This window comes from Heteronotia binoei, chromosome 11 (assembly GCF_032191835.1).
Source record: "Heteronotia binoei isolate CCM8104 ecotype False Entrance Well chromosome 11, APGP_CSIRO_Hbin_v1, whole genome shotgun sequence".
Taxonomy (NCBI): Eukaryota; Metazoa; Chordata; class Lepidosauria; order Squamata; family Gekkonidae; genus Heteronotia; species Heteronotia binoei.
Genome location: NC_083233.1, coordinates 45,585,409 through 45,611,239, shown reverse-complemented (window position 1 = coordinate 45,611,239; position 25,831 = coordinate 45,585,409). Strand labels below are relative to the sequence as shown.

At 43.2% G+C, this 25,831-nt stretch overlaps 1 protein-coding gene across 7 annotated transcripts in view; it reads right to left on the bottom strand.

The window, feature by feature from the left end:
- Positions 1-14,313, bottom strand: part of KLHL13 (kelch like family member 13) — a 73,463-nt gene extending 59,150 nt beyond the window's left edge. For 2 of the 7 annotated variants that reach the window (XM_060249058.1, XM_060249061.1), the window contains exons 1-2: positions 14,146-14,243; positions 623-681 (exon numbers count right to left, since the gene is read on the bottom strand). In XM_060249058.1, coding sequence (XP_060105041.1) covers positions 623-642 — 20 coding nt within the window. In that variant the 5' untranslated portion in view covers positions 643-681; positions 14,146-14,243. Of the gene's footprint in view, positions 1-622; positions 683-14,145 lie in introns of those variants that run through there. The other 5 variants (XM_060249055.1, XM_060249059.1, XM_060249060.1 and 2 more) reach the window with 4 other exon arrangements.
- Positions 14,314-25,831: the final 11,518 nt, after the last annotated feature.

Here is a 25,831-nt window from a genome sequence, read left to right as displayed (position 1 = left end):
ATTTTTACAAGTCTTTTGCAGTAAAAACAATTCCCACATAAAAGCACTTCAGTTGCTTTGGTCCCTAATTAAGTATTTCTGTCCAAGTATTTACTGCTGAGACATAAAATTAACATGAGATTACTTTTACATTTTTGTTTACTAAATAAAATAAAAATAAACACTAAATCAAATCATGCTCTATACAGGCCATATTTCTTCATGAAAACCCATATAACAAAGTTAGCTTGTTAATGTGTTTCTGAAGCCTCAGTTTTTGCTAAGCAAGCTGCTCTCTTTACTCCTTCAAGTTGATGCATGCAAATGTAGAGGACTTGGGATGGTATCCTCCATCCGAAAGCTTCTGCCATGGACCTGAATATATCAGAAGTGAAGTAGTCCTCTTAAGGCTGAAGCATTTTGGCACTGCCATCCAACCATCTCCTGCACCTCAATCTTGAGAAGTACTGCAGCAGCCACCCTTCAGATCCGCCGCTTTCTTCAACCAAATCAAAGCTTATCATGCCACTAGCTTTCACACCATCCATCAAGTACCCAGAAGAAAGGAGACATAGTTCTACTTCATTTCTGTTCCAACTAAGAATGACTGTTTTGTGTAACACACAAATCTCTAGTTACTCACAAAGTGTCTCTCCACATCATCTCCGCCACACTGATCTGCCTCTGTTGCCGCTTATGCACCTGCAAATGAAACAAAACAATAACTGAGACCAACTCTCAGGAAGGGGAAAACAGAATTTGACCAGGGTTTGGCAAGACACAGCTAGCTCTACACTGATAACTTGCTATCAGAACTGGAATAAATGCTTCACGTTCTGCTCATACAATGGTGCTTCGCAGACTTTTCGGAGGGTACAATGATTTTGATGGAGGTCTGGAAGAAGAGAATCTAGGCCATCCAGTTTATCCTTTCTTCTGATAGCAACCAGAGCTTTAATTCCCAATGTCTTAAAGAGAAAACTGGGGTTACTTGTTTTTAAATGCACCAAGAAAGCACTGACTGAATTGCTCACTCAGAAAACTCAGTGCACCGCAAATCAGATTTGCATCTGAAGAGGTGAGTTTACGTGGGTACACTCATGTGGGAATTTTGTTAGTCCTTAAAGTGCCACTAGGCTTCTGATTTGTATTTTGCAAATCAGGTGGGTAGCAAGGCAAGTTCAGAAGTCTAATGATGACCAAAACCAAACCATGAATAAATCATTAAATACTATGAATGGCGGTAATGTAACTGTAACAAATTCATAGGAAATTAATAAAGTATATATTTTTTATTTTCAAAACAATGCTGAGGATGAATTTTTTCATACAAATTGGTTCACCACAATAAAGTGATTATGCAAGGAAATCAGCATATCAATAAAGTCCATACATTTCCAAAGTGCAATGAGGAACCAACAGATGACATATCAGAAATCACTTGAACAGATCTTGTCAGTTTTATAAAAAGGAGAATCTTTCTTCAAAGAACCTTGTGCTTGTAATACCTGTAGACTGTTTTTCATGATTTGCAACTATAAGAAATTGAGATGATATTCAACCCCTCCATGAAAAAAGTCTTGAAATGGACTATAAAATTGGCACGATCCATTGAGGTGGTTCCTGGTACATCCTCTATTGATTCCTCATTGCACTTTGGAAATTTATGGAGTATTGATACATTGATTTCTCTGCACAAGCACTTTATTGTAGTGAACCAATTTGTATGAAAAAACCACTCAGCATTGTTTTAAAAATAAAATTGTTTCGAAAACAGAAAATATACTCTATTAATTTCCTTTAAATTTGTTGCACTAACATTACTGTCACTCATAGTGTTTAGTGATTTGCTCACGGTTTGGTTTTGGTTGCCTTTACCTTCTTCCATGCTGCTGTTTGTTGTTCAGCTGAGAAGTCTGGCAAGCTTTTGAGAAATGTGGAAACTTGAGCAAAGCATGCTTAACAGTCAGACCACACACACTAGAACAGTCTCTTCAGCAGGTGTTGGTGAGCACGGACCTCACATCCAATTCTTCACCAAGCCAGGGCAATTTCCTGCCTGTGATTCTTCAGGAATGGATATGACATTGATGAACACCCACAAGTTGGGTCTAAATCACCACAAGTGAAGCCAAACCTTAAGGCATACAGCTTCTCTACCTTCCCTTACAGCTACAACCATAGAGATCTTTAAGTTCTACAGGAGGTGGGGGGAAGGGACTTTCACAAGTCCCTTGAGCAAAGCATGCTTGGGGGGGGGACATCAATCACTCCTCCCTTTCTACCAAAAGAAAAGCAAGTTACGTAAGCAGAACAATGCCTTTGGACCAACCTCAAGAGTTTATCATTTTTCTAGTTTCCCCCACAAATAGAACCATGATCTTTAAATACGCAATGGGAGCAGTCCTAAGCTCCTCCCATGCAAATGAACTAGGTCAGTAGTTAAGCAAGGTAAGTCCTAGCTAGTATTTGGTGGGGGGGGGGATGCATTTTTTATGTATGTGTGCGTGCATGTGCCTGTAAGTCATGGTGATCTCTGGCGACTCTTACTGGGGCAAGAAAGACAAAGAAGTGGCTTGATAGCCTGCCTCTTCCTCCAAACTATGGTACTCTCTGGAGGTCTCCCATCCAAATACTTGCCAGGGTCATTCTTGCTTAGCTTCCAAGATCTGACTTGATTGGACTTGCCTGGGCTATTCAGGTCAGGGCAGCCCTGCCTGTATTTAGATAGGAGACCACCAAGGAATACAAGGGTTGTAGATAGGAGACCACCAAGAAACATCAGGCAATGGCAAACCACCTCTGAACTTCTCTTACCTTGAAAACCCCACAAGGAATTGTGATAAATCAGCTGTGACTTGTTGGTACTTTCCACCACCACCACTTCCAGTGTAAAGAGGAGTGTGGGCAGGTGGGCTAGTCCCATTCACAGGTTTCTTTGCAAGGCTGGGGTTGAGCAGAACCCAACAGAAGCCCCACTGGCAAGCATACCAGTCGCACCCAGCTTGCACTTAACATAGCTTAAGAAAACGGTTCCACTTCCAACAAGTTGCTACAGCAGAGGGGAGAGGCAAGAGAAAACGGGTCTGAACAGCTTTATTTTGTGCAGTTAATCTCTAAACCAACCCCTTTGTGAAATAATTAAACTCCGGTTAAATGCAGGCACTTTGACAAACGAGATGATCCGATGGAATGAACCATGCAGCATTTACCACTAGAGAGCCCTTCTCATCTGCAGAGCTTACCTCCGTGACTTCTATTCACTCAAATTAGGGCCGCTACAATCTACACAATTCTTAATTTACCAGTCACACAGTATCAGGAAAAATGACTTGAACAGGACTCTAGGAGAGCACCAACTAGTTCAGTCTGGTGCAGCAAAGCTGTTTTAAGAGATGGCCAGGTTCCAGATCTGTCCACATGAGAACTGTATTTCATATCATAACTGGATCAGCAATCCACAAAGCATGACCTAAAAAACTGGATCTGGCAAGCCTATTTCACACTTAGGCTATTGCACACTTTCCATTGGCTATTTCACACTATCTTCTGGCCATCCAACACTCTCTCGGGGCTGTGTATGTATGAGAAAGGAAGACTGCGCATGGTGGACAAGCTGACTCTATGAATGCTCATCTGCCATGACCAATCTGCTTCCTAAGGGACTTCTGATAGGCTTTTGGGTGGTCCCAGTGTTCACTGAACCCACACTCCCATAAAAAGGAACAAGTATTTCAAAATCATGCTCCAAAACCAAAGCACATCTTCCCACCAAAAGTAAGCTTCTGGCTGTTCTCCATGGTGCAGAGATCCAGCATCCCTCTTGGTGAATAGTCGCTTCCTGCATCCCACACTAGCTGAGCCTTTGCTGGATGTATGGCAATATGGCAGCAGGGTACACAGTTACACCATTCACAAAAAACATTCAGATTAATTCCTGCCATGCTGACACTATCAAAAGTAAGATCACCACAGAAAATGGAAGCCTTCATCATCCAACACAGACCTCTATCATCCATAAGCAAATGACCAAGAATTTCAAATTAACATGTAATGCTATGTTTTAATTTTTGAGAGTCATTTCTAATCCAGCCTTCTCACCTTTCTTCACAACAGCACAGAGGATTAATATTAAGTTCTGCTGTACTGGACAATACATTACCATTCCCAGAAGCCCAGCTTAATACTGATGCACTGAACAGAACTCATGGAAGAAAAAGATATTGTCATAAAGGCCTATAAGCTGCTGTTTAAAGAGCTCCAGGGTACATTCCCACTGGAGTCCACTATTGATTCTTTCTGCTATGTAAGTTGAATCTCCACTTGGAAGAGAGAAATGGAATCCATTACTTAGCCTGAAGGAAACTTCAGTTCCACAGAAATGGCAAATTTAGGAACTACTTTGGTGTTTCTCTCCTAATGCTTTTGAGGGGCAGTTAGGTAGACAAGCAAATAGGTGGAGATTTTATTGATGTAGCAGCCTCGAGGTCAGGGGTGTTGCTAGCCTTAAAAGTGCTTTCTTTGTATCTCTCCCGATGGTGGGGACTGAACAAACGAAGCTGGAGCTCTTTCCTTCCTTCCCCAAGGAACAAGGAGAGGGAGGAGCTTCAACCACTTAAAAGAAGAGAGGCTAAGCTCAGTAGCTCTGCAGGGTGATTGATTGAGCCTGGCAAACTTAATCAACACAGCAGAGCTACAGAGCCAAGCTCCTTCATTGGCTGATGCTCCTCCTCCCCCCTTTGGGAAAAAGGAAGGGGAAGAGCGGAAGAGCAGGGAAAGGCTCCTTTGCTGGCTGGCTTATCGGGAAGAAACACAAAATGGCGACCGGACAAAGCAGGCAAGGGAGAATGAAAAAGACAACAGCCAGTTGCTGGAGGGCCTGATTGGAACCCTCTGGGGGACGGATTTGACCCGCGGGCCGTATGTTTGACACCTCCACACTAAGCCATATCACACCATATATAAGATTATGCTACAGACTGCCAACTCTGTAGCCTAAATCTCAGCCAAGTGGTAAACCTACACTTGAATTGTATCAAATGCCAAGTATTTTTTTTTTTTAAAGGGGGGAAGCGTTACTGCCTTTATTCAAAAATAACAAAAAGTATAACTTACACATTGCAGGTCTGGGTCTGCAGAAAGTTCAGATGAAAAACATAACACCTGTTTAACAGCAATGGAAAAGGTGCAAAGCACAGAGGGCCTCCCCCTTCACAGATACTAGGAGCACAGATGTTTTGTCCTATCATTAGACAAGGCAAGACAATTTCCTGCTTGCAGTTGTGAAGGATGCATTTGATCACAATCAGAATATTGTGAAGCACCCATGAAATGTACTGTTGGTCTAGTAATCTATCAATTTAGACTAGAGAGGGTGGGGAAGAAAAAGATCTATAGGAAATGAAGTTATGCTTAATTAAAAAGACAAAACTTGCATAGGGCAAACCTAAAAAAAAACAAAACCGAACTGCAACTTTCTTGTTTTGAAAGACAAATACAAGCTGGCCAACTGTTCATAAGCATGCAGGCCTGGCTAATTTTGCAACAGTAAGGTTGAACAGTAATCCAAAAACACCACTTAATATTCTTGTACATTCCTGTCCATAATAGTGAGATGGATTCCCCCCCCTCCCAACATACACCCTAATCCTGCTATGTATCCCAACTACAAGTGTTCATGCTAGTTGTCTCTTGCAATAGCAGGAGCAAGCAGAAAGCTGGAAATCCTGAAACAATGGAGTCAAACCCCATTTTCGCCATCTCTCAGATGGGGCCCTGCCCACTTTCACCAACAGCATGGCAACGCCCAGCATGGTGTGAGGCAAGTCCAAGACCAATCAGAACACGAGAGTGACAGCATAGCAAAGGAAAACATGGGCATTCTTCGTTTCTTCCAGATACAAGGTCTGAGTGTTGAGGAAATGCTGTTTAGAGTCAGTTTGGTGTGGTGGTTAAGTGTGTGGACTCTTATCTGGGAGAACTGGGTTTGATTCCCTACTCTTCCACTTGCAACTGCTGGAATGGCCTTGGGTCAGCCATAGCTCTGGCAGAGGTTGTCCTTGAAAGGGTAGCTTCCAGGAGAGCTCTCTCAGCCCCACCCACCTCACAGGTTTGGTCACCCAGCAAACTTCTATAGCAGAGCAGGGATCCAAGCCCAGGCTCCCTAGGCCCTAGCCTGATATTCTAACCACCACACCATGCTTATTACTTGAGTGCCCTTACTGGGCAGAAGGACAGTAGTATCCATAAACTGAACAGCCATGGATAGGTGCAATAAACCATCACCAGGTACTCCCTCCTAGAAATCTAGGTGGAGATTAATACTTCAGCTGTAACTCACATTTAAGACAGTTGACATTTCTTTCAAAATGTGCCACGCTGTATTCTGGATGCATGCATCAGAGAGAGACCCTGACACAGGCAGCTTCGCTACCAAAGGGTGCCCTAAATACTGAAGCAAAAGCAAAACAGCGGTGCAAGCAGCAGGTGAAACGTGCACGTGATTCCTCTGGGCAAGAAAGTGCCTGAAGCGGTGATTGCCTTTCCACTCTGCAGACTCTGCAGGTGGCATCTCTGTGCAAGGAAGCATCCTTCCTTCCCTCTGGCATACTGGAAGGGTCAAAGTGATCACTTTATGAAAAGTGATCTGTAAGAAAATAGCAAAAAGAGTTCCATGCCTTGTCAGACACATAAGGCAAAATAACTGCCTATAAAGACGCAGACTCTTCCACACTTCTGTTTTCTCTCCTACCAACCTATTGGCATTCTCGTCTACCTCCCATCACAATGCATTTATTTCACTGATAACCCCACTATTCTTCCCAATGTAGCTTAAATAGTTTTCCTCTCCTCAATTTTTCCCTCACAACAACTTGGAGTAGGTTAGGCTGAGAGTGTCTGGTTGGCCCAACTGGCTTCCATGACAGAGTGGAGATTCAAACCCAGATCTCCTGGGTCCTAGTCTAGTATTCTGACCATTACACCACCCAAGCCTCTTCCATTTCCAGCCTCTGCCATATGCATGGCCCGCCCAATCACATGACTGATTGCCCTGCACAGCTTGTTGGTCGAAATGGGTAGGAATCACATGACTGTGTGAAGACTCGCATCCTTTTGCAAATAAACTCTGCCCCTTCCACCATAAAACAAAGAAAATCTACATTCTCAGGAAGCATCCCTTAACCTGACAGTTAACAAACCTAAGTGTTTTTCAACTGAATAACTATGGTCATCTGCTTGTATGTTCTGTTCTCCATCCTTTAATAAAAGGGGCAAAGAGTCAAGCAGAGATGTGAAAGCCCGGGGGAGGGCAGAAAAAGTCACAAAGGAAAGATTGAATCTCCCACCTGTGAACCTTTTTGTTCAATTTTTCCAATGGAAAACAAGAAATTTTGAGAACACTGAAAAACGTTCCTATGACACAGATTCTCTTTTGAAATTAGCTAAATGCTTTTCAAGATAAGGTTTTGCTTCCTCAAAATGTGTAGCATGAAGATTTTCACACAAGATGATCTACAGCATTAGATGACGACAAGAGGGGGACCTACAAGGACTCATTGTTCCTTTTCCCACTATGTCCTTTTTCCCTTTTCTGAAAGCCTCGGAGCTCCCTCCCTTTTCCTGCTTCCTACTTTCCTTTCCATCCACCAGCTTAGCTTTACCTACCCCTGCTTGAACTTTTCCTTCTTTCCCTACCCTCTGGCAGCCTCTCCCCAGTAAAACTATGACCTAGCTATGTGGTGCCAGCTGAACTGAGACCATCTGCACTGAACTGAGTGGGATACCTCACTTCCCCCTGTATCCCCCTCTACACTATTTTGTCTAACTCCTCCTTGCAATTCCCAAACCTCACCATTAACTGCTTCTTTCTGTTCTTCACACCCAATGTCTTCCAGTGAGGTTCCACAAAAGAGCGGGCATTCAAACCTGTCTCCCAGATCCTAATCTGAAACTCTAGGCCCACATTGGCTTTTATGGGGTGGCTGCTGCTGAACAGTAGCAAGCAACCAGGCCTGGGTAAATCATACAAGTTACAAGGTGACAAGTTGCCCACAGGTTACTGCCAGGCCTGACCACAAAAAGTCCTCCCTTAAATGCCAAAACAGCCGCAGAAAGGACTCTGGTTGCTCCCACTGCCTTTAATAACAAAAACCTGGAATGCTGGCAAAATGTTGGCCATTGCCTAGCAACAGCAAATAAGGGCACCTATTTCTTAAAGGCACAAGTGTTCTTTTTACCATTTGGGGGGTTTTAAACTGCCAATGCATTTTATTTCAGATTTTTATTTAAACCTAGGACACTTTTCAGGTTTGTTGAAAGATTCGTCTTGGCACAGTCTTCAAATTTAAGTATCCTCAGATTTAGCCAACTTGCAATTGGTATACAGAATAACTCATCTATATACTATTATCATAAACATATTCTCATAGAAAAATTCCATTGTTTAAATGTGTCTAATTCTGGACACAACTAATGCATGCAACAGTATATTACTGAAATGTTTAACATTTTCAATGTTATGAAATTTAACTTAATAACCAAACATGATGCTAGTCTTAGTATGACTATGTGTAGCTTTTTTTAGCCAAGTAATACATTTTCTTTATTTACTAAAAAACCCTTTTGTTTTTAAAAACTTTTCCTCCTTTTTGTCTCAGATGAAAGAAACTAAGATTCAGCCTGATAAAGCAGTACAGTGAGCAGCAGTTTGCAGCTCTATTGGATATATCTGCAATTTTTCTTGTTGAAAACCAAGGCATTTATATTTTTTAAATTTCATAAATGCGCCAAGTATAACTTAACATTCTCAATAAGACATAATGTATGTTATAAAAGAAGTTTAGGTTTGATAAGAAAGTAAAAGTACTGAAATATAATCCAAATGTTCCTGAATTTCCAATTTTTTTTCTGAAAATGTTACATTAGAGGAGAATAAATAAATTCCAAAAATATTCAGTAGTCTACATCTCCCCAGTGAAATGTGGGCTGGGGGTGATACAAAGGCATGACTAGCAAGCTGTAGAACTACCCAAAGACTATCAAGCTGAAGGCGCCATGGTCACTTTTGACAAGTGAAAAACACATGAACACAAAAAGCCAGGTTATGACAAGTCAGAACCTTGGCCCAACAAGGTCAGTATTGTGTACTATGACCAGCACCAACTCTCCAGAGTTTCGGCTAGACAAAAAATCTTTTACATCCTGTTCCATCTGATCCTTTTAACTAGAGATGACAGGGATTGAGCTTGGGATATTCTGCATGCTGAGCAGATGCAGCACTACTAAACTACACCATCCACTCCGTATGCTGGATCTTGGAGACACTGACAGCCCTGAAAATGCAATGCAGCATCTGTGGAGCTCCAACTGCAGCTCCATTCAGCCTATCAATATTAAAAGCCAGTTATCTGGGATTTTTCTCAATATTGGGAAAATGAGGGATTAAATGTAGAACCCCAGAACAGGTTTCTGGCTGTTAGAGCCCAGCACACTCATTTACAGACATTCACTCAGTCATATCCATTACCTTACTGAATCTGGCCTTGCTTCTACTCCAGAGATCAAGGCAATAAATACACTGAACAATGTTTACTTGCCTTATCAGTATAAAAGGCATTGACCTCACCTGGGATACAAGTGAAATAACACCTCTTTTATTTAGCCTGTAATTCGTTCACCTAAGCATGCTTAGAGGCTGTAAAGCCTACATTACAATTGATTCACCATCCTTTACCCTAAAGAGAAGAATATAGATTTCCTCCTGTATCATAAAGAAGCAGCACACAGAACATTCAAGGGCGTTTAAAGAGAGAGCTGAACCCAGGAGGCTGTTTGCCCCTGCCCTTGGACTTAAAGTCTCCCAGGGCTGAAGTGGGCAGCACTTGCTCCTGAGAAAGAGTTGCTCTGTGGCCAATCTTTGCAGCGCCTGCCTGAGTCTTGAGGATCCTGGATACAAGACAGGGAGCAGGAATTGTTCCTTGGCTTTGTATGCACAGCTTCCTGAAGGTGGGGGAGAAAGGTACATGTGTATCCACTGCAGAACCATCAAATGAGTCAGTCTAAGCCAGATGGACAGACAGAACCATATGCACAGCCAAAACCATGCAGCGCTATTGCTTCTAGTCAGGACTCAGAAGAGGACAATTGCTCCTCACCACAGCCAGCCAGCCAAATGACTTATCCTTACAAAGACTTAAGACTTATCCTTACAAAGGTAAAGTTACCTTGGTTTCAAAACAGAAGATGATAACAAATATGGACAGTGAAAGCCAAGGCAGGTAATCTTTGGCCTCAAATCAGGTCTGAATTAGCCACTATGCTAAGTAAGATACAGAGCCAAGTTCCAAGGATGGCTTATTTATCTGGGAACTTCTAACTACGTATATTGGAGTGGGGAGCGGAGCTTTGTTAAAAGCTTCCTCATTTACAAAATAAAACTTATTTTGGCCTACCAGCTTTTGAAAACCAATCTGGTTTGGAAAGTAGCTTGGTTTTTTGTGGGGTTTTTTGGATGCTGGCCTATGATCACCAAGCATGGCCGGTGTGTGGAAGTAGACCAAGTAAGCGGCTGCCTAGGGCACCACCTGGCCTAGGGCACTACCTCGCCTAGGGGGCTTTGCCAGGTGCCCCCTCTCCCCACACATTGTGTGTGTGCTCCTTGGAGCCTGCCTTCCCCAATGGAAAGCAGGCTCCAGGGAGCGCAGACACTGCCCGGCTGGTTTTGTGTTCCCTGGGTCTGAAACGCGAAAGCAGATGGCACCTGTGCAGGGTGCTCCTCAGAGCATGGCAGGGATAAATTAAACAACTGTAAAAGCTGAAGAAGAGCCAATTACAGTTTCTAAAAAATGTCTCCTGTTGAAATTGTATGCTGCCAAGCATCCTTCCTACTCTACTTTAACAGAGCCATGGGGTGGGAGTCATAGCTCAGCGGTAGAGCATCTTTCTTGCATGCACAAAGTCTTGTTCCTGGCACCTCCATCTAAGAGGATTAAGTAGAAATGGTCATGTGAAAGTCTTGTCCCTGGCACCTCCAGCTAAAAGGATCAAGTAGTATTCGCACAATTTTTATTGCTCAATTTCACAATTTAAAAAAAAACAGTAAAATTTAAAATTAAAAAGTGCAAATTAAAAATGTAAATAGTTTAAAGCTTCTTCATTTCTCTTACAATTCTCTGTTTTTTAAATTTGGGAAAGGTGCTAGTGGGCAGGTTGCCTAAGGCACTAACAACCCTAGCACCGGCCCTGTCACCAGCTTTATTGACTCTTATCTGAACGCCACACATCTCTTGGCTTGATAAAGCAGCAATCATCAGTGCAAAGACTCACCCTTATGGCTATCAAGGTAGGCATTTCCATGGCCCATCACTACACCTAATAGTAAGGACGAAGCACCCTGCATCAGTCATGAAAGTATACAAACCAGGCCACCCATAGATAAGGAAGTGTCTTCTACATATTTATGGGATTCTGTAGCACCTTAGGGACTGACAAGATTTCTGGAGATGAAATCAGGCAACTAGGCTGCAGTAGCCCCCAAGTGAGCTTTATAACTGGCACAGAAACTGGTGCTGATACTAGCACCAGCTAAATGTCTGCTTTATAGTTAGCTATTTCAGAAGAGAGAGAGTGTTTTGCACAGTCATCTTGACTTCTCCTTGGCCCACAGGGAATAGCTCCTGCATCCACCAGAAAGCTTTCTGTTAAAATTCCAGCAGGACCTAGAGATTTATCCATGTGCACTCTTCTGAAACACCACAGGGATTTAAACCCACCACCACCACCACCTTTAACTATATATCCTCTTGCTTGTCATAGGGGAAATGGGAGTTCTGGATTTTAAAATACTACAACTGTTACTAAATCTAGTGGGAAATCATGAGACACATTTTTTTCATACCATCAGTTTGCAATTAACCTCAAGTCAACAGCTTCCCTTTAAAAAATCTTATTTTAGAAACACTGTGTGTCAATGTACATTACTCACATAAATGTACTGCATTTAAGTTTGCAAATAAGGAGACATATAAATATTTAAAAGCTTTGCTACATGAAACTGCACAACTGTTTTTAAAGTGCCTTTTTAATACTATATCTTAGCAGAAGTGCAGAGGTACTTACTAAAAAACAAGCAAACTTTAATGGAAAATCAGTAGGGGGCTGTTTATATTCAGAACAATAATTCTGTAATGAGCGGGATGATGCTGTTAGTCTAAAAAAGGATAGATTACAAAAGTTCAGTGCCAATACTTTCTAAGCATTCACAAGCCTAAAAGGAACAAGAACAAGTACATTCTAAGTCAAACGTTGAAATCAACCCAAAATCTTCCAGCACAACTGCAAACCCCACTTCAATACAGTACCCTAAAAGGTGGGGGGAGGAGTTTTTCTTCTCAATACATAAGGAAACACATCTGTGGCAGCAGAGAAGTCTGCTGAACAGATATGGAGAGAAAGGTTCTAAATTCCAACGCCATTCTGGAATCACTCCTGCAACAGAAATCACTGCTTCCTAAAGAGCAACTCTCTCTCTTTCCAGATTGGGCGGAGGGGGGGGGGGCGGAGAGAACAAGCATTCTTTTACTCTCCCTTTAATTCCTTTTGGTGGCCCACTACATGAAAGAAAATTATGTCCCTACCATGTACAGAGATAAACAGCCAACTTTAAACTGGGAAGTCTCCAGTCCAAATTTCAGCTTGGCCACAAGTTTACAGGGTGGTTTAAGGTAAACCACACTCCTATACATAATACAAAACTGACTACCTTGCAGGGTAGGGCAGTACTTCACACAACGCTTCTCTCAAGAGCTCCAACACTTACATTAGTTTACAAAGTGTATTTGTTAAAATTAAAGTAATATCCAAGATAATTTACATAAGATTCTTCAACACAACACAAAAGTCAAACTAAACCAACACACCACCCAACAGAAATGGTTAACTAGAACCAGCCTGTAATCAAGGGCCACCCAAGGCTTCTGGGACAAGAGTAATAGCAGCTTCACTGAAGTGCAGAAGAAGTTTTTAAAAGATAGTAGGCAAACACAAGTAAGGAAGATTTCCAGGCAGGGTGGCACATTAGGGACCACCTGCCCCTGGTAGAAACCACCTGGCCTCACAGACAAACCACCTGGCCTCACAAAAGGAAGTACTTCTTCACCCAAAGGGTGATTAACATGTGGAATTCACTGCCACAGGAGGTGGTGGCGGCCACAAGTATAGCCACCTTCAAGAAGGGTTTAGATAAAAATATGGAGCACAGGTCCATCAGTGGCTATTAGCCACAGTGTATGTGTGTATATAAAAATTTTTGCCACTGTGCGACACAGAGTGTTGGACTTGATGGGCCGTTGGCCTGATCCAACATGGCTTCTCTTATGTTCTTATGTTCAGACAGGGGACTCTAGAAGGAACACTTCAGCCAGTTATCTAAACAAAGAGGCAGGACTGTAGGGGAAGTGAGGTCCATCTCATACCTACGTCAAAGGCCATTTAGGGTTTTTCCAGTCAAACCCAACACTTTCCACTGGACTCAAAAACAAACTGGAAGCAGCCTCACATAGAACACATTTCAAATTCTGTCCCACCACAGCACCTCACAAAATTGACCCCAAGCAAGCACAAGGCTATTACATGCCGTGAGTTCTCCTCTCCCTTCCCGCCACTGTCATTCCCAGTCCAAATTCTGATAGCAAGTTCCTTGAAACAGTGACCTGTTTCCTTTTGCTTAGACATCACATTATGCAACATATAAATTAATAAAACTTGAATAATGTAGCATTTTATTAGGAGCCACCCTGACAACACATCATACACAAAACTACAAAGCCAGATTGCGCCCCCAGACCCAGAGATTCAAGAGCATCAACCATGTGAGGGGGACCACGGTCCACTTTCCAAACTGCAGAAATTCAGTCCGGGGGAAACAGACTCCACACAAACTATGCCCCCCCACAGCCTCCGGAGGTGGAGCATTGGATGCCAACCTCCCCTCCCCCCCACTGGAGACCATCACCAGCCAATCGCATCACCCACTTTCCTCGGGAGAAGCTGATCCAATACGCAAAGGCCTCCCAGAAGCCCCCCTCCTTCAGCCAATCACGGAGGAAAACACAGAGCGGCCCTCCCTTTCCCTTTTCTTTTCACAGCGAGCGCTTTCTCGCTCGTCACCGTCGCCTCACCCGTGTTCGCTGCCACCCAGCCCGCTGGCGAGGCGGTGTCGAGGCCGCAGAGGACCGGCTGAGCCGCCTCTCCTCCCCGTCTTTTCCTGCGGCGACGGCTGCAGCGGCTGCGGGAGCTTTTCAAAAGTCCTCCCGAGTCCGGACTCGGGAATCCCGCCCCCTTTCCCTTTCGTCCCGCCCTCTTGCGTCATCGACATGACGGGTGTTGGGTTCTGCTGCGCTTGCGCAAGAGTGGAAAGGGTAGAAGACGAGCGGAGCGATCTGGAGTCTCCCGCCCCCATCCCCAATCGGCTCATTTAGGCTGAGAGACTGGATTGTACCTGCGGAACTTTTGAACTGAAGCTGCCCTTTTGTAATATTAGGCGTTGCAGCTCAGGAGCTGAGTGCAGAAAGTCCATGTCTTAGGCTGGCATAGACGTTCTCTGGGACCGGGACTAGAAAAGCCCCCCCGAAGGGCCACTGCCAGTTGGAAGTAGGGATGCCAGCCTCCAGGTGGGACCTGGAGATCCATCAGAATTACAGTTCATCTCCAGTTTACAGAGATCAGTTCGCCAATGGATACTTTGGAGGGTGGCCTCTATGGCATTGTACCCCACTGAGGTCCCTGTCCTCTCCAGGTTCCATCCATAAGTCTCCAGGAGTTTCTCAACCTGGATCTGGCAACCAATGTTCCCTCTAAGCTGCAGAGTCTTGTAGGCAAAAGGTCTACTTTGTGAGCTAGTGTCATTAAAGTTGTGAGCTACTGCATAAATTATTGTGCACTGGGGTCATCCTTCCTGAGCTAAGACAAAAACATGTGAGCTGGAGGCTAAAAATCTGTGAGCTAGCTCACGCTGACTCTGAGGGAACAATGTTGGCAACCTTATCCCCCATCCCCTGCTGGTGGCTGGGGAGGGGGGGACCTGGGAACCCCAGCTGCTGTAGGTGGACAGTTGGTCCAACTCAGTAAAAGTAACTTCATATTTTGGCATACAGAAAGTTTCAGTTCTCAGCATCTTTAGCGAATTATTTCAGGGAGAGCTGAGACCCTCAATGTTAGAGCACCTGCTTTGCAATGGCGCAAGATCCCAGGTCCTGATCCAAGTTATGGAACCTTGTTAAAAGATCTCAGGGACCACTGCTGGGAGAAACCTCTGCCTGGTCACTGTAGACAGCTATTGCCTATCAGAGCTGACATTGTTAAATGCTCAAGGACTCCTGTCTTGTTAGTGGTAGTATATCATCAGAGACTCTAGTCCACTCAAATGTTTGTTTGTTGGATGGGAGGTTTTTCCAAGTCATAGTGGTGCATGCAGGACTGCAGCCTTAAGACTTAGATGCAGTGATTTATTTATGTAAAACATTTCTGTCCCAACTCAGGGTGGCTGGCTACTGTAGCGCTACCACTGCTATGTTAGTACCATTTTTAATAGGAACATAAAGGACCCACATGGTGTAGGCTAGGGCTGAGGATCCAGGTTCAAATACCTGCTTGCCATGAAACTCAATAAGTGATTCTCATCTTCCTTAGGTTGTTGTCAGGATAAAATGGAGGAGAGAATCATACACTAACCTGAGCTCCTCAGAGGAAATGTACATATATTTTGGGTCATAAGTGCTATCTTTGTAGCCACTTGCCTGACCTGATCACAACCCCTGCAGCCAAGTTCAGGATGTTCTCCAACTAAATATCCCACAAGCCTCCAGGTTTGGTTTTGAATGGTTTATTCACAAAATTTTTCCTTTTCTTTGGAACTCCAAAGGAGGTAACAAAGTAAGTAATTGCATAAAGAAAAACCCAGTACAAAATCCAAAGCTGTCTCTAAAAAACTTATTAACAGAGATACCCCTGACATTTTTTTAAAAAAAGAGTAAACACCGGCATGCTTGGCTGTAAAAAAAAAATCACCTAGGCAGTCTGAACCAAGCTGGCCCATCTTCTCATTTCATGAGCAAAAAGTAGCTACAATAGATAAGAATTTCCCCATCTCTGTTAGGTACCACCAGGGGTCATTTTGTAGAAAAATAGATGGTGGAGTTCATCCAGAGATTGTAATGCAGTGGCACCTACTATTCAATGGACAAGGTTGAGAGGCGGAGGGGAAACCATCAGAAAGGTTCAGGAGCTGTGCTCCTGTGAGCTTCTGCTGAATTCAAGGCCTGGGTACTGCAACAGTAGGTGCTGCATTGTTTGGCTGTCAACTGGATGAAGGTGTCAGGCTATGGTTTTTTGGGGGGGAGGCTAAGTGCTTGGTCATCCCATGCTTTGCTTTTCTAGAATTCAGGATTGTGAAGGCACCCAGAGCCACCTAATGTGGTCATTGCAAATTCCATCCAGCAAAAGGTCAAAACGGAGCTAATTGTAAAAGCAAATGCAGTTTTTAGCTCAGGGCTGCATTAAAAGAGAGAGAGAGAGAGATGAGCTTTGCATATTGGTTTTTAAAAGTTCACTCTGCACAAAATGGAATTGATTCCTACATAATGAATTTGAAGAGAGAGCTGAGATTCAAAGAGAGGCGAAAGAAAGATGGTGAGAAGGCTGCTGCTGGCAGGGGGGAGAGAGAGAGGAAGTATCTGCCTATCGTTGCTTAAAGGGAGAGAGGGTAGCATAATGTCAAGTTTGAATGACTCATGATCCTTGAGTAGCCTGACAATGAAATAGATCAAGATGGGTAGCCGTGTTAGTCTGCCTATAGCAGTAGAAAAGAGTCCAGTAGCACCTTAAAGACTAACAGCATCTGTGGCAAGTTATGAGCTTTTGTGAGTCACTGCTCACTTCTTCAGATTTTGACATACAGAAGGTTCTGCTGCTATGAAAGCTCATACCCTGCCACAAAAGCTCATACTGTGCTCTTTTCTACTGACAATGAAATGTGTGGCTGCAGTGGCAGACTCAGGCTTAAATATGCATTGGGAAGCTGACCTTGCCATGCTGCCTACAATCCATCCAAGCAGAGAAGAAAAGAGCTGAAAGGAAATTTTCCAGTTTAATAGTTAATTGATGATAATAATAATGGCTAGAAAGTAAATTCAGGTGGGTAGCCATATTGGTCTGAAGCAGCAGAACAAAATTTGGTCTTAAGGTACCTCTGGACCCAAACTTTGTTTAAGTGGCCAGAAAAGAAACAGACAGTGAAAAATTCATGTAACTTTGATTATATAATCATGCCAGTAAAGAAAAAAAATCAGATTCCAACAGCTGTTCCAACACAATCAGATTCCAACAGCTGTTCCAAACGCTTAGGGCTCTTTAGCTTGGAGAAACGTCGACTGAGGGGTGACATGATAGAGGTTTACAAGATAATGCATGGGATGGAGAAAGTAGAGAAAGAAGTACTTTTCTCCCCTTCTCACAATACGAGAACTCGTGGGCATTCGATGAAATTGCTGAGCAGACAGGTTAAAACGGATAAAAGGAAGTACTTCTTCACCCAAAGGGTGATTAACATGTGGAATTCACTGCCACAGGAGGTGGTGGCGGCCACAAGCATGGCCACCTTCAAGAGGGGGTTAGATAAAAATATGGAGCAGAGGTCCATCAGTGGCTATTAGCCACAGTGTGTATGTGTGTGTGTGTGTATATATATATATATATATATATATATATATATATATATATATATATATATATATATATATATATATTTGGCCGCTGTGTGACACAGAATGTTGGACTGGATGGGCCATTGGCCTGATCTAACATGGCGTCTCTTATGTTCTTAACACGGTGTAATAGTCAAAATGTTGGATCTGGGAAATCCAGGTTTGAATCCCCAGTTGTGCCATGGAAGTTTGCTGGGAGACTTTGGGCTAGTCATATTACTCTCAACCTAGCCCTGACCTGGATAGCCCCAGGATAGCCTGATCTCATCAGATCTCAGAAGCTAAGCAGGGCCAATGTGGAGGCAGGCAATGGCAAACCACCTCCAAATGTCTCTTGCCTTTAAAACCCAACCAGGTTGCCATAAATCAGCTGTGACTTAATGGCAAAATAAATTAAAACTCCATCATATCACTTGTGTTCTGAACTGGCACTTGGGAGGGGTTCTGTTCTCCATTCTGAAGTCCAAGACTGACCATCCCAAACATCTACAAGACATTTTTGAGAACTAGGAGTCTGCTTTGCACTAACTTTTGCTCACACTAGCCAAAGCATCACAAAATAGTAACCTCAAACTTCACCAGACTGGATATTAAGAAACACACTGCCCTCTAAAGAAGGTGACCCCATCTTCTGTTGTTTCCAAAGGACTAAAGTCAAATCAGAGAATCTTTGTAGAAACTGAATGGAGGGGGGACATTTTTGCAAACAAACCTAACAGAACAAGTGCAATGTTCAGTGCCCAGCAAACCCAGCACCACTGTTGCAATGCCAGCTAATGTCAAGCATAGAATCACAGTCCAAGAAAGGGGGGAGTTGAACGCCCAGCAGTACCAGTGCAATGTACAGTGCTCAGCAAACCCAGCACCATTGTGGCAATGCCAGCTGATGTCAAGCACAGAATCACAGTCCAAGCTATTAGCTATAAGCATGCTGGCTTGGTTGTAAGAGATGTCTAGCCAATCCTAGAGTGCTTTTTGCTATGCTCAGACTTCCCTGCACCCCTAGTGACTGGAGGGAAAGACATTTGCCTTAGAGGGCTGCTCTTCAAGGGCCTTCCTCAAGCTGCACCTGGGGTGGAGCATCCCCCACCCTGAATAATCCAGTTCTGCATAGATTGCAGAAAGCCAGAAGAGTGGGAGTCTTTCTGACCACATCAGGCAGGCCATTCCATAAGGAGAGGGCCACAACAGAGAATGCATGAGCCCTGCAGTTGTTGATTTTGCTCATTTGCAGGGTGGTACCTTGCTTAAATGAGCAAAGCTGTTGTGGCAGAGCACAGAGAGACAGGCAGTCCTGCAGGTATGAGGGACCAAGGTCATGAAGGGCTTTGTAAGGGATAGTCAGTACCTTGAACTGAGCCCAGTAACTGGTGAGCAGCCAATGGAATGGCTGTAGAACCTGGTGGTGGTGGAAAGCGCCATCAAATCATGCACTTATGGTGACCCTATAGGATTTTAAAGGCAGGAGATGTTCAGAGCTGGTTTTCCATGACCCTGGTATTCCTTGGAGGTCCCTCCAAATACTAGCCAGGAACAACTTCCAAGGTCTGATGATATCAGGAAAGCCTAGGCTCTCCAGATCAGGGCATGTTCCACCTAGTTCCTAATAACAACTGATCTGTGGAGTTCTTCATCAACTGATGTCTCTTAAGTTGAATTTGAGGAGAGATCTATATGACAATAATAGACAGTGGAATAAAGCTCAGGTTCTGTTCAGATGTCATGTCAAATCCTGGCAATGGAAACCTAACCATGGTTTGGTGTAAAGTATGAGTTTACAAGTGGTTGCCAATTTATCAGAATTAGAAAGCATAGTTTGAAACCATGGTTTATGCAAGCTTTGCTTGATGTGGTATCTCAGCTGCCCAACTGCAGTTCTTGTTGCCCCCTTCCAGTCAGCACTGCATCTAGAAAAGGAAGTGATGATCAGAGGAAAAAATAAAAGCAGGCAAGCAGCTCTGAGCCATGGTGTGCTTGTACTTCTAAAAGCTCAAACCATGGCTTGGAAGTAAACTGCGGTTTGCACAACTGAGCCTCAAAAATATGGATAGCTGCAAATACAGAATGTTTTACACAAATGATTTTTGCACATTCTGACAACTGCTTGTGCTTCCCTTTCCCCAATATTTGTGGTAGATTTATTTAATGAAAAGAACAACCAGAGTTTTAAAGTATTTTTAAATAAAGCATCTAAGCTCACTAGGTGGCTGCTATACAACAATCTAAATTAAAACAAGCACAGGGAGACTTAAAATCTAAAGTAAAACACAAGGCACAGTAAGGAGGAGGAAGGAAAGAATCAGTTGGGAACAGCCAAAGTAAATAGTTGTGTCTTAGGGTGGGAGGCATTTGGCCATTCAGTCCTAGGCAGAGTTACACCCATTGATTTCAAGGAATTCAGAAGCATGTAACTCTGCTTAGGGTTGCACTGTGAATGTAACAACAGAGGAGGAAATTCAGGTATCAGGTGGAAGGCCAGCTAACGGATGGGAGTTTCAAGGAGGAAAAGGTGCAGACTGGAAATAAATCAGGCAATCTTTAGGTTTAACTAGAAAATGGATAACCTATAGCAGGGGTGGGGAACCTCCGTACCTCTGAGGTCACTTGGTGTGGCCCTTGGGGATTGCTGGACCGAACTGAGCCATGTGGCAGCCTCCCTGGGGCCTGGCTGGCCAGCGAGGATCATAGGGCCCAGCTGCACTGTGCAGCAGCTTCCCCAGGGCCAGGCAGGGATCACAGGGCCCAGATGTACTGTGCGGCAGCCTCCCTGGGGCCTGGCTGGCCAGCCAGAATTGCTGCAGGTTCTGGAAAAGTTACTGTCACAGTTCAGTTTGCACTTGATTATCCCAGATGGTGTGGTCTAATATGCAAATGAGTGTGTGACCTAATATGCTAATATTAGGGGATGTAGTCTAATATGCTACTGAGTTCCTGCTGGGCTTTTTCTACAAAAAAGCCCTGGACCTCTTCATTTGCCTAGGGTGGCAGGCCAGGTGTGTGTGTGTGCGCATGCGTGCACCAGGTTAGGCTCTCCTCACATGACTTCAAATAGAAAAACAATTATTTTCATTAATTTTGCTGGCCTGAATCATTTTCCCTCGGTGGAGCACTGTTTTTTAAGTTGATCATATTTTTGGCCCGTGAATGATGTTATAAATACCCATATGGCCCTTGGCAGAAAAAAGATTCCCCACCCCTGACCTATAGGGTGAAAGTTCATAAGGAAGGCAGACACAGAAAGAAAAAGTCATTAGAGAGAGGCAAGATCACAGACTTTTTTGAAAATAAGTTCACAATGAAAACAAGGAGAGAAATTAGTGACAAAAAGGGGGCAAAGAAGTATTATTTGTGTGTGTGTGTGTGTGTGCATACACACACGCACAATATTATACTGTACTCCCCAAGAAAGATTATTTCATTTAAAAGCAGTACAATCATTAAAATGTTAAAAATGAATAAAACCACCATACAATATCACTAAAAGCCATTAAATAACAACTAAAGTCAATGTAACAACTAAAGTAAACATCAGACTGAAAACCCTGACCATAATGGCCATGATCTGAGGAGATACATTGTGGAAAATGCTGATATTCTCCTACCCAGATTGTGATATTCCAAAATCTTTAAAGCTGATAAGGTCAGTGGCTTTGGTTCCAGGCCATTGTATGCAAAGGGGAAGCAGCGATGGGAAAAGAAACACTGAAGGAACCATCAATCCAGTTTATACAGAAAAGCAACACTTGACAAGGCAGACTTAAATGTGTCCTGTTGACAGCACTGTCCTGCAAGCATTAACAAATGCCCTGTCCTCCCTAGTTCCTTCCAGTAATCACCTTTTACTTCTGGGGGCTGTGTTAGAAATATTATTGAGATTATGATGGCCTTATTTTGCCTGCACTGGACTGGCAGAGGAAGAGCTTTTTTTTTGTTCCTGAGGATGACTCAAAGAAAGCAGATTTTGAAGGTAGTAATTGTCTTGTTCTGTGTGTGTGTGTGTTGTTTTGGTTGCATAATAAGACAAGGATCTGACTGTCAGCCGGCTTTCTGTAGGTATAATAGAGAGTTCTTTAAGCGGCTATGACAGGTAGCATAGCACAGTGAAGATATTTCCCCAATGGGTAATCTATCAACATTATCAGTTTTTAGAAAGAAGACATATCTTTCACATAATGTAGAAACTCAGAATCATGCAACAGCCTTTACAAGAGGACATCTTCTTTTACACATTAAATGTAATTAACCTGTGGGATTCACTGCCTGTCACAGAATGTGTAGGAATGATGGCCACTTGCTTAGATGGCTTTGAAAAAGTACTCGGCAGACATATAACAATGGAACCACTGTGTCCTTCCTTTCTAAATTTTAAATTGTGCATTTCCATTTTGTTCCAATGAGCATTCAAGGCAGCTTTTCAGTGGGAGAACAATGAGGTCAGTAAAATAACAATGTTAACTCATGGTGGCAGCAATGTTTTAAGACCACATGCTTTAAAATGCAGTTCACCATAAAATGTATTTAAAGACTAAAAACTAAAAGACATAGAAAACAGGCATGGGTAAGAGAAGAAATCAACACCCAGCATGCTGGAATATTCGATATAGATTTTACCTGGCACCTTAGAGGTGGCAGAAACATTGCCAGGTGACCACCCTTCTGATGGACTTCTGTAAATGGTACACAACTATAGGGAAAAACTCGCCATCTGATGAAAGTCTCCCTTCCAAAAGTGAGGGAACCTTCAGAAGAGCCTTCAGTGATGAATACAACCTCTTTGCAGGTTGACACAGAAGAAAAAAGTCATTCAGATACCCCAGCCTCAGACCACTTAGGGACTTTTAAAAGTCAGTACTGGTTTGGCACCTCAAAGTATGCCCTCCTCAAATCCAGTCCTCGCCAGATTCCACACCTCCAATCTCCAGGAATTTCCCAACCTGGAGTTGGCAACCTTAACTCCTTCCTACTAAACAGATGGCCTAGTTTATCTACCCCTCTGTCTTAGAATCGCAGAATCATAGAATTGGACGGGATCTCCAGGGTAGCACCAAATTGTTTTTTAAACTGTTTAATAGTTTTAATGTTTTATTGTTCAATGTTTTTACTGTTATTCCATTGTGTATTGTGAGCCACCCTGAGCCTGCCCCCAGTGACCCCTGTTCCATGCCCATAAGATGGCAAAAAATCCTCCAGGATCTCTGGCCAAACCAGCCTGGAGAAAAATTGCTTCCTGACCCCAGAGTGGCTATAAGCTTTTCCCTGGGCATGTAAGAAAGGGGCATGAGAACTAAGCACTGGTGCAACCCTTCCTGCCCTCCTCCTCATGATCAGCCTAAATTCACAGGATCAGCATTGCTGTCAGTCGTCTCCTCTCCAGGCTAAACATACCAAGATCCTTCAACCATTCCTCATAGGATTTGGTCTCCAGACCCCTCACCATCTTCATTGCCCTCCTCTGGACATGTTCCAGCTTGTCTATATTCTTAAATGCTGGTGCCCAAAACTGAACACAATCCTCTAGGAGTGGTCTAACCAGAGCAGAGTAAAGTGATACCATTACTTTGTGTGGTCTGGACACTATACTTTGGTTTATATAGGCCCAAATCACATTTCCTTTTTAGCTACCGCATCACACTGTTGACTCATGTTCATTGTACAGTCTACTAAGACCCCTAGATCCTTTTCACACATATTACTGCCAAATCTTCAGTTTCCCATCTTCTCACCCTTCAGCTTCTACCAAGGAAAACTACAGCCTTTCTCCACATTTTATCCACACAATAACTCTGTGAGGATTAAGCTAAAAGTATGTGACCGGTCCAAACTCACTCACTCAGCTTCCACAGCAAGATGAGGATCTGAGCCTGGGTCTCCCAGACCATACTCTTAAGCTCTAACCTCTACACCACCGTGGCTTTCATAAAGTGGCTGCTGTTGAACAGTAAGAAGCAACTAATCACAGCTCCAGTCCCTGGATTTAAGTATCCAAAGATTGGCCACCTTTGCTATTAGAATATAAGATGTCAAAGGCGCAAGGACAATCTTTGAACTGCATTGATAACATTCATCTAGCTACTGTGTTTATTTTTAAAAAAGAATCTGGCACAAATACTCTTCAAACATACTGTTTGGAGGAGAGAAGGGGTATTGCATTTTCATCTTAATGAAATCTAAGAACAGGCCTTTACTGAAGACATTGTCCCACCCTACCTAAAAAGTCTTTGTTCCCTGTTACTAAAATCTAAAATAGCATCCCTGTTAATATACTTCTGAATATCTAATGATACAAAAAATCAAACAGGTATGTTCACTGCCATTGTTTTCATATTATTCATTCTAATCATGGGCCATTTCTTAAGTGACAGGTCCCCAAAGCAGGTAACATAGATAAAAATACAATAAAAAGTCAAATCATAATGATAGCAAGGAAAACATGATGTTGAAAAGGTTAAAATCAGGAGATGAAGTGTGCACCCATTTCCTCTGGGTCATCGGATTAGGTCCTTGATCCATCAAAGCAGGCAAAATGTCTCAAGGATGATCTTGCCTTCAGTTCCACAAAGGTGAGATCCAGAAGGCAACCTAGTGGGACATTGCTGGAGACAGGACCAGCATTCTAATACAGCAAGGTCAGATTAGTAAACTCATCTGTATTTGCTTTCCATGCCATCCAGTCATGCCCAAGGACCCATTCTCGACACGCAGCAATGCAGGTAAGGTTTCCTGTTTGTATGTTTTTTATCCCTTCCTTACCTATCCTGGGAATTTTGATTGCAAAATATACCTTCAGTCAGCCATCAATAATTCCTGCAGCCAAGCAGTCAGGTTGGGTTGCAATTAAGGATCGCATTGAATATAAAATAATTATTGATTGCCGACAGCAAAATACATTGCCCAAACCTGGGTCTAAAGAAGGATGGATCAATTATGCTGTAAGCACCAGGCCATGAGAGTGTCATGGTGTTGAGGGCCCCCATTAATCAGCTCTGCTGCCACTGCTCAGACAAGGATGGTGTTTAATATGTATGCACCACCATTACTCCTGAAGTCCCAAGGTGAAGGAGAAGATACAAAAACTATTGCTTGTTTGTGAACTCCAGTCAGAAAGTTCATCGGAGAACTCTTCCTACAAAAGGACTGTGACTTGAACTTTTTGTTGAAAGGAAGTTTTTGTTGAAAGGAAGCTGAAGGAATGCTACTGAGTGCATTTTTATATTCTTCAGCTTATTCATTTATTCCAGGGGTGGCCAAAGGTAGCTCTCCAGATGTTTTTTGCCTACAACTCCCATCAGCCCCAGCCAGCATGGGAAAACATCTGGAAAGCTACCATTGGCCACCTCTGATTTATTCCATGTATTTATAGCCTGTTTTCAAAACTATTACATTTTTAAAAATTCAGACCAGTTTCCAAGATGCATCAATCCCTATTGTATTTTGTACAATAAAATAATCTTTCAGCAATGCTGTGGCATTTTTTGGGACTTCGATGAAAAGCTGAGACTGTCACTTAGCAGAGATGAAGAAGTGGAGAACACATGAAACTGCCATGCATCAAATCAGATCATTGGTCTATCAAGGTCAGTATTGCCAACTCTGACTGGAAGCAACTCTCCAGGATGTAAGGTGGAAGCTGGAAGTCTTTCACATCACTACTACCGTACCCTTTTAACTGGAGATGTTGGAGATGGAACCTGGGACCTTCTGCATGCCAAGCCAATGTTCTACCACTGAACCACAGCCTCTACCCAACCTCTTATTTGTTAAGTCTTCCACTCATGCCTCCATCTTCCACCTGCTTGTAGTTTCCATAAGTGGCCCCTATAATGATAAGTCCTGGAAGTGCAATCCCATGAAAATAACCAGGATGGAACAGACATGGCACAGTAGAATAGCTAGCCCACAGCAACAGTGACCACCGCCACCTCAGCATTTTAAAATTCACTGCATTATGGCGATGTTTCTGCCAGGGAATGAAGCAGCCTTGCAGGAGTTTGCAGCTTTTTAAGATTCTGAAATGCCTGCATTTGAAGGGCACAGTACAGGAGCACTTGGCCTCTAAATAATATTTTAAAGTGTTCCCCCAGTGGCAAGGACAT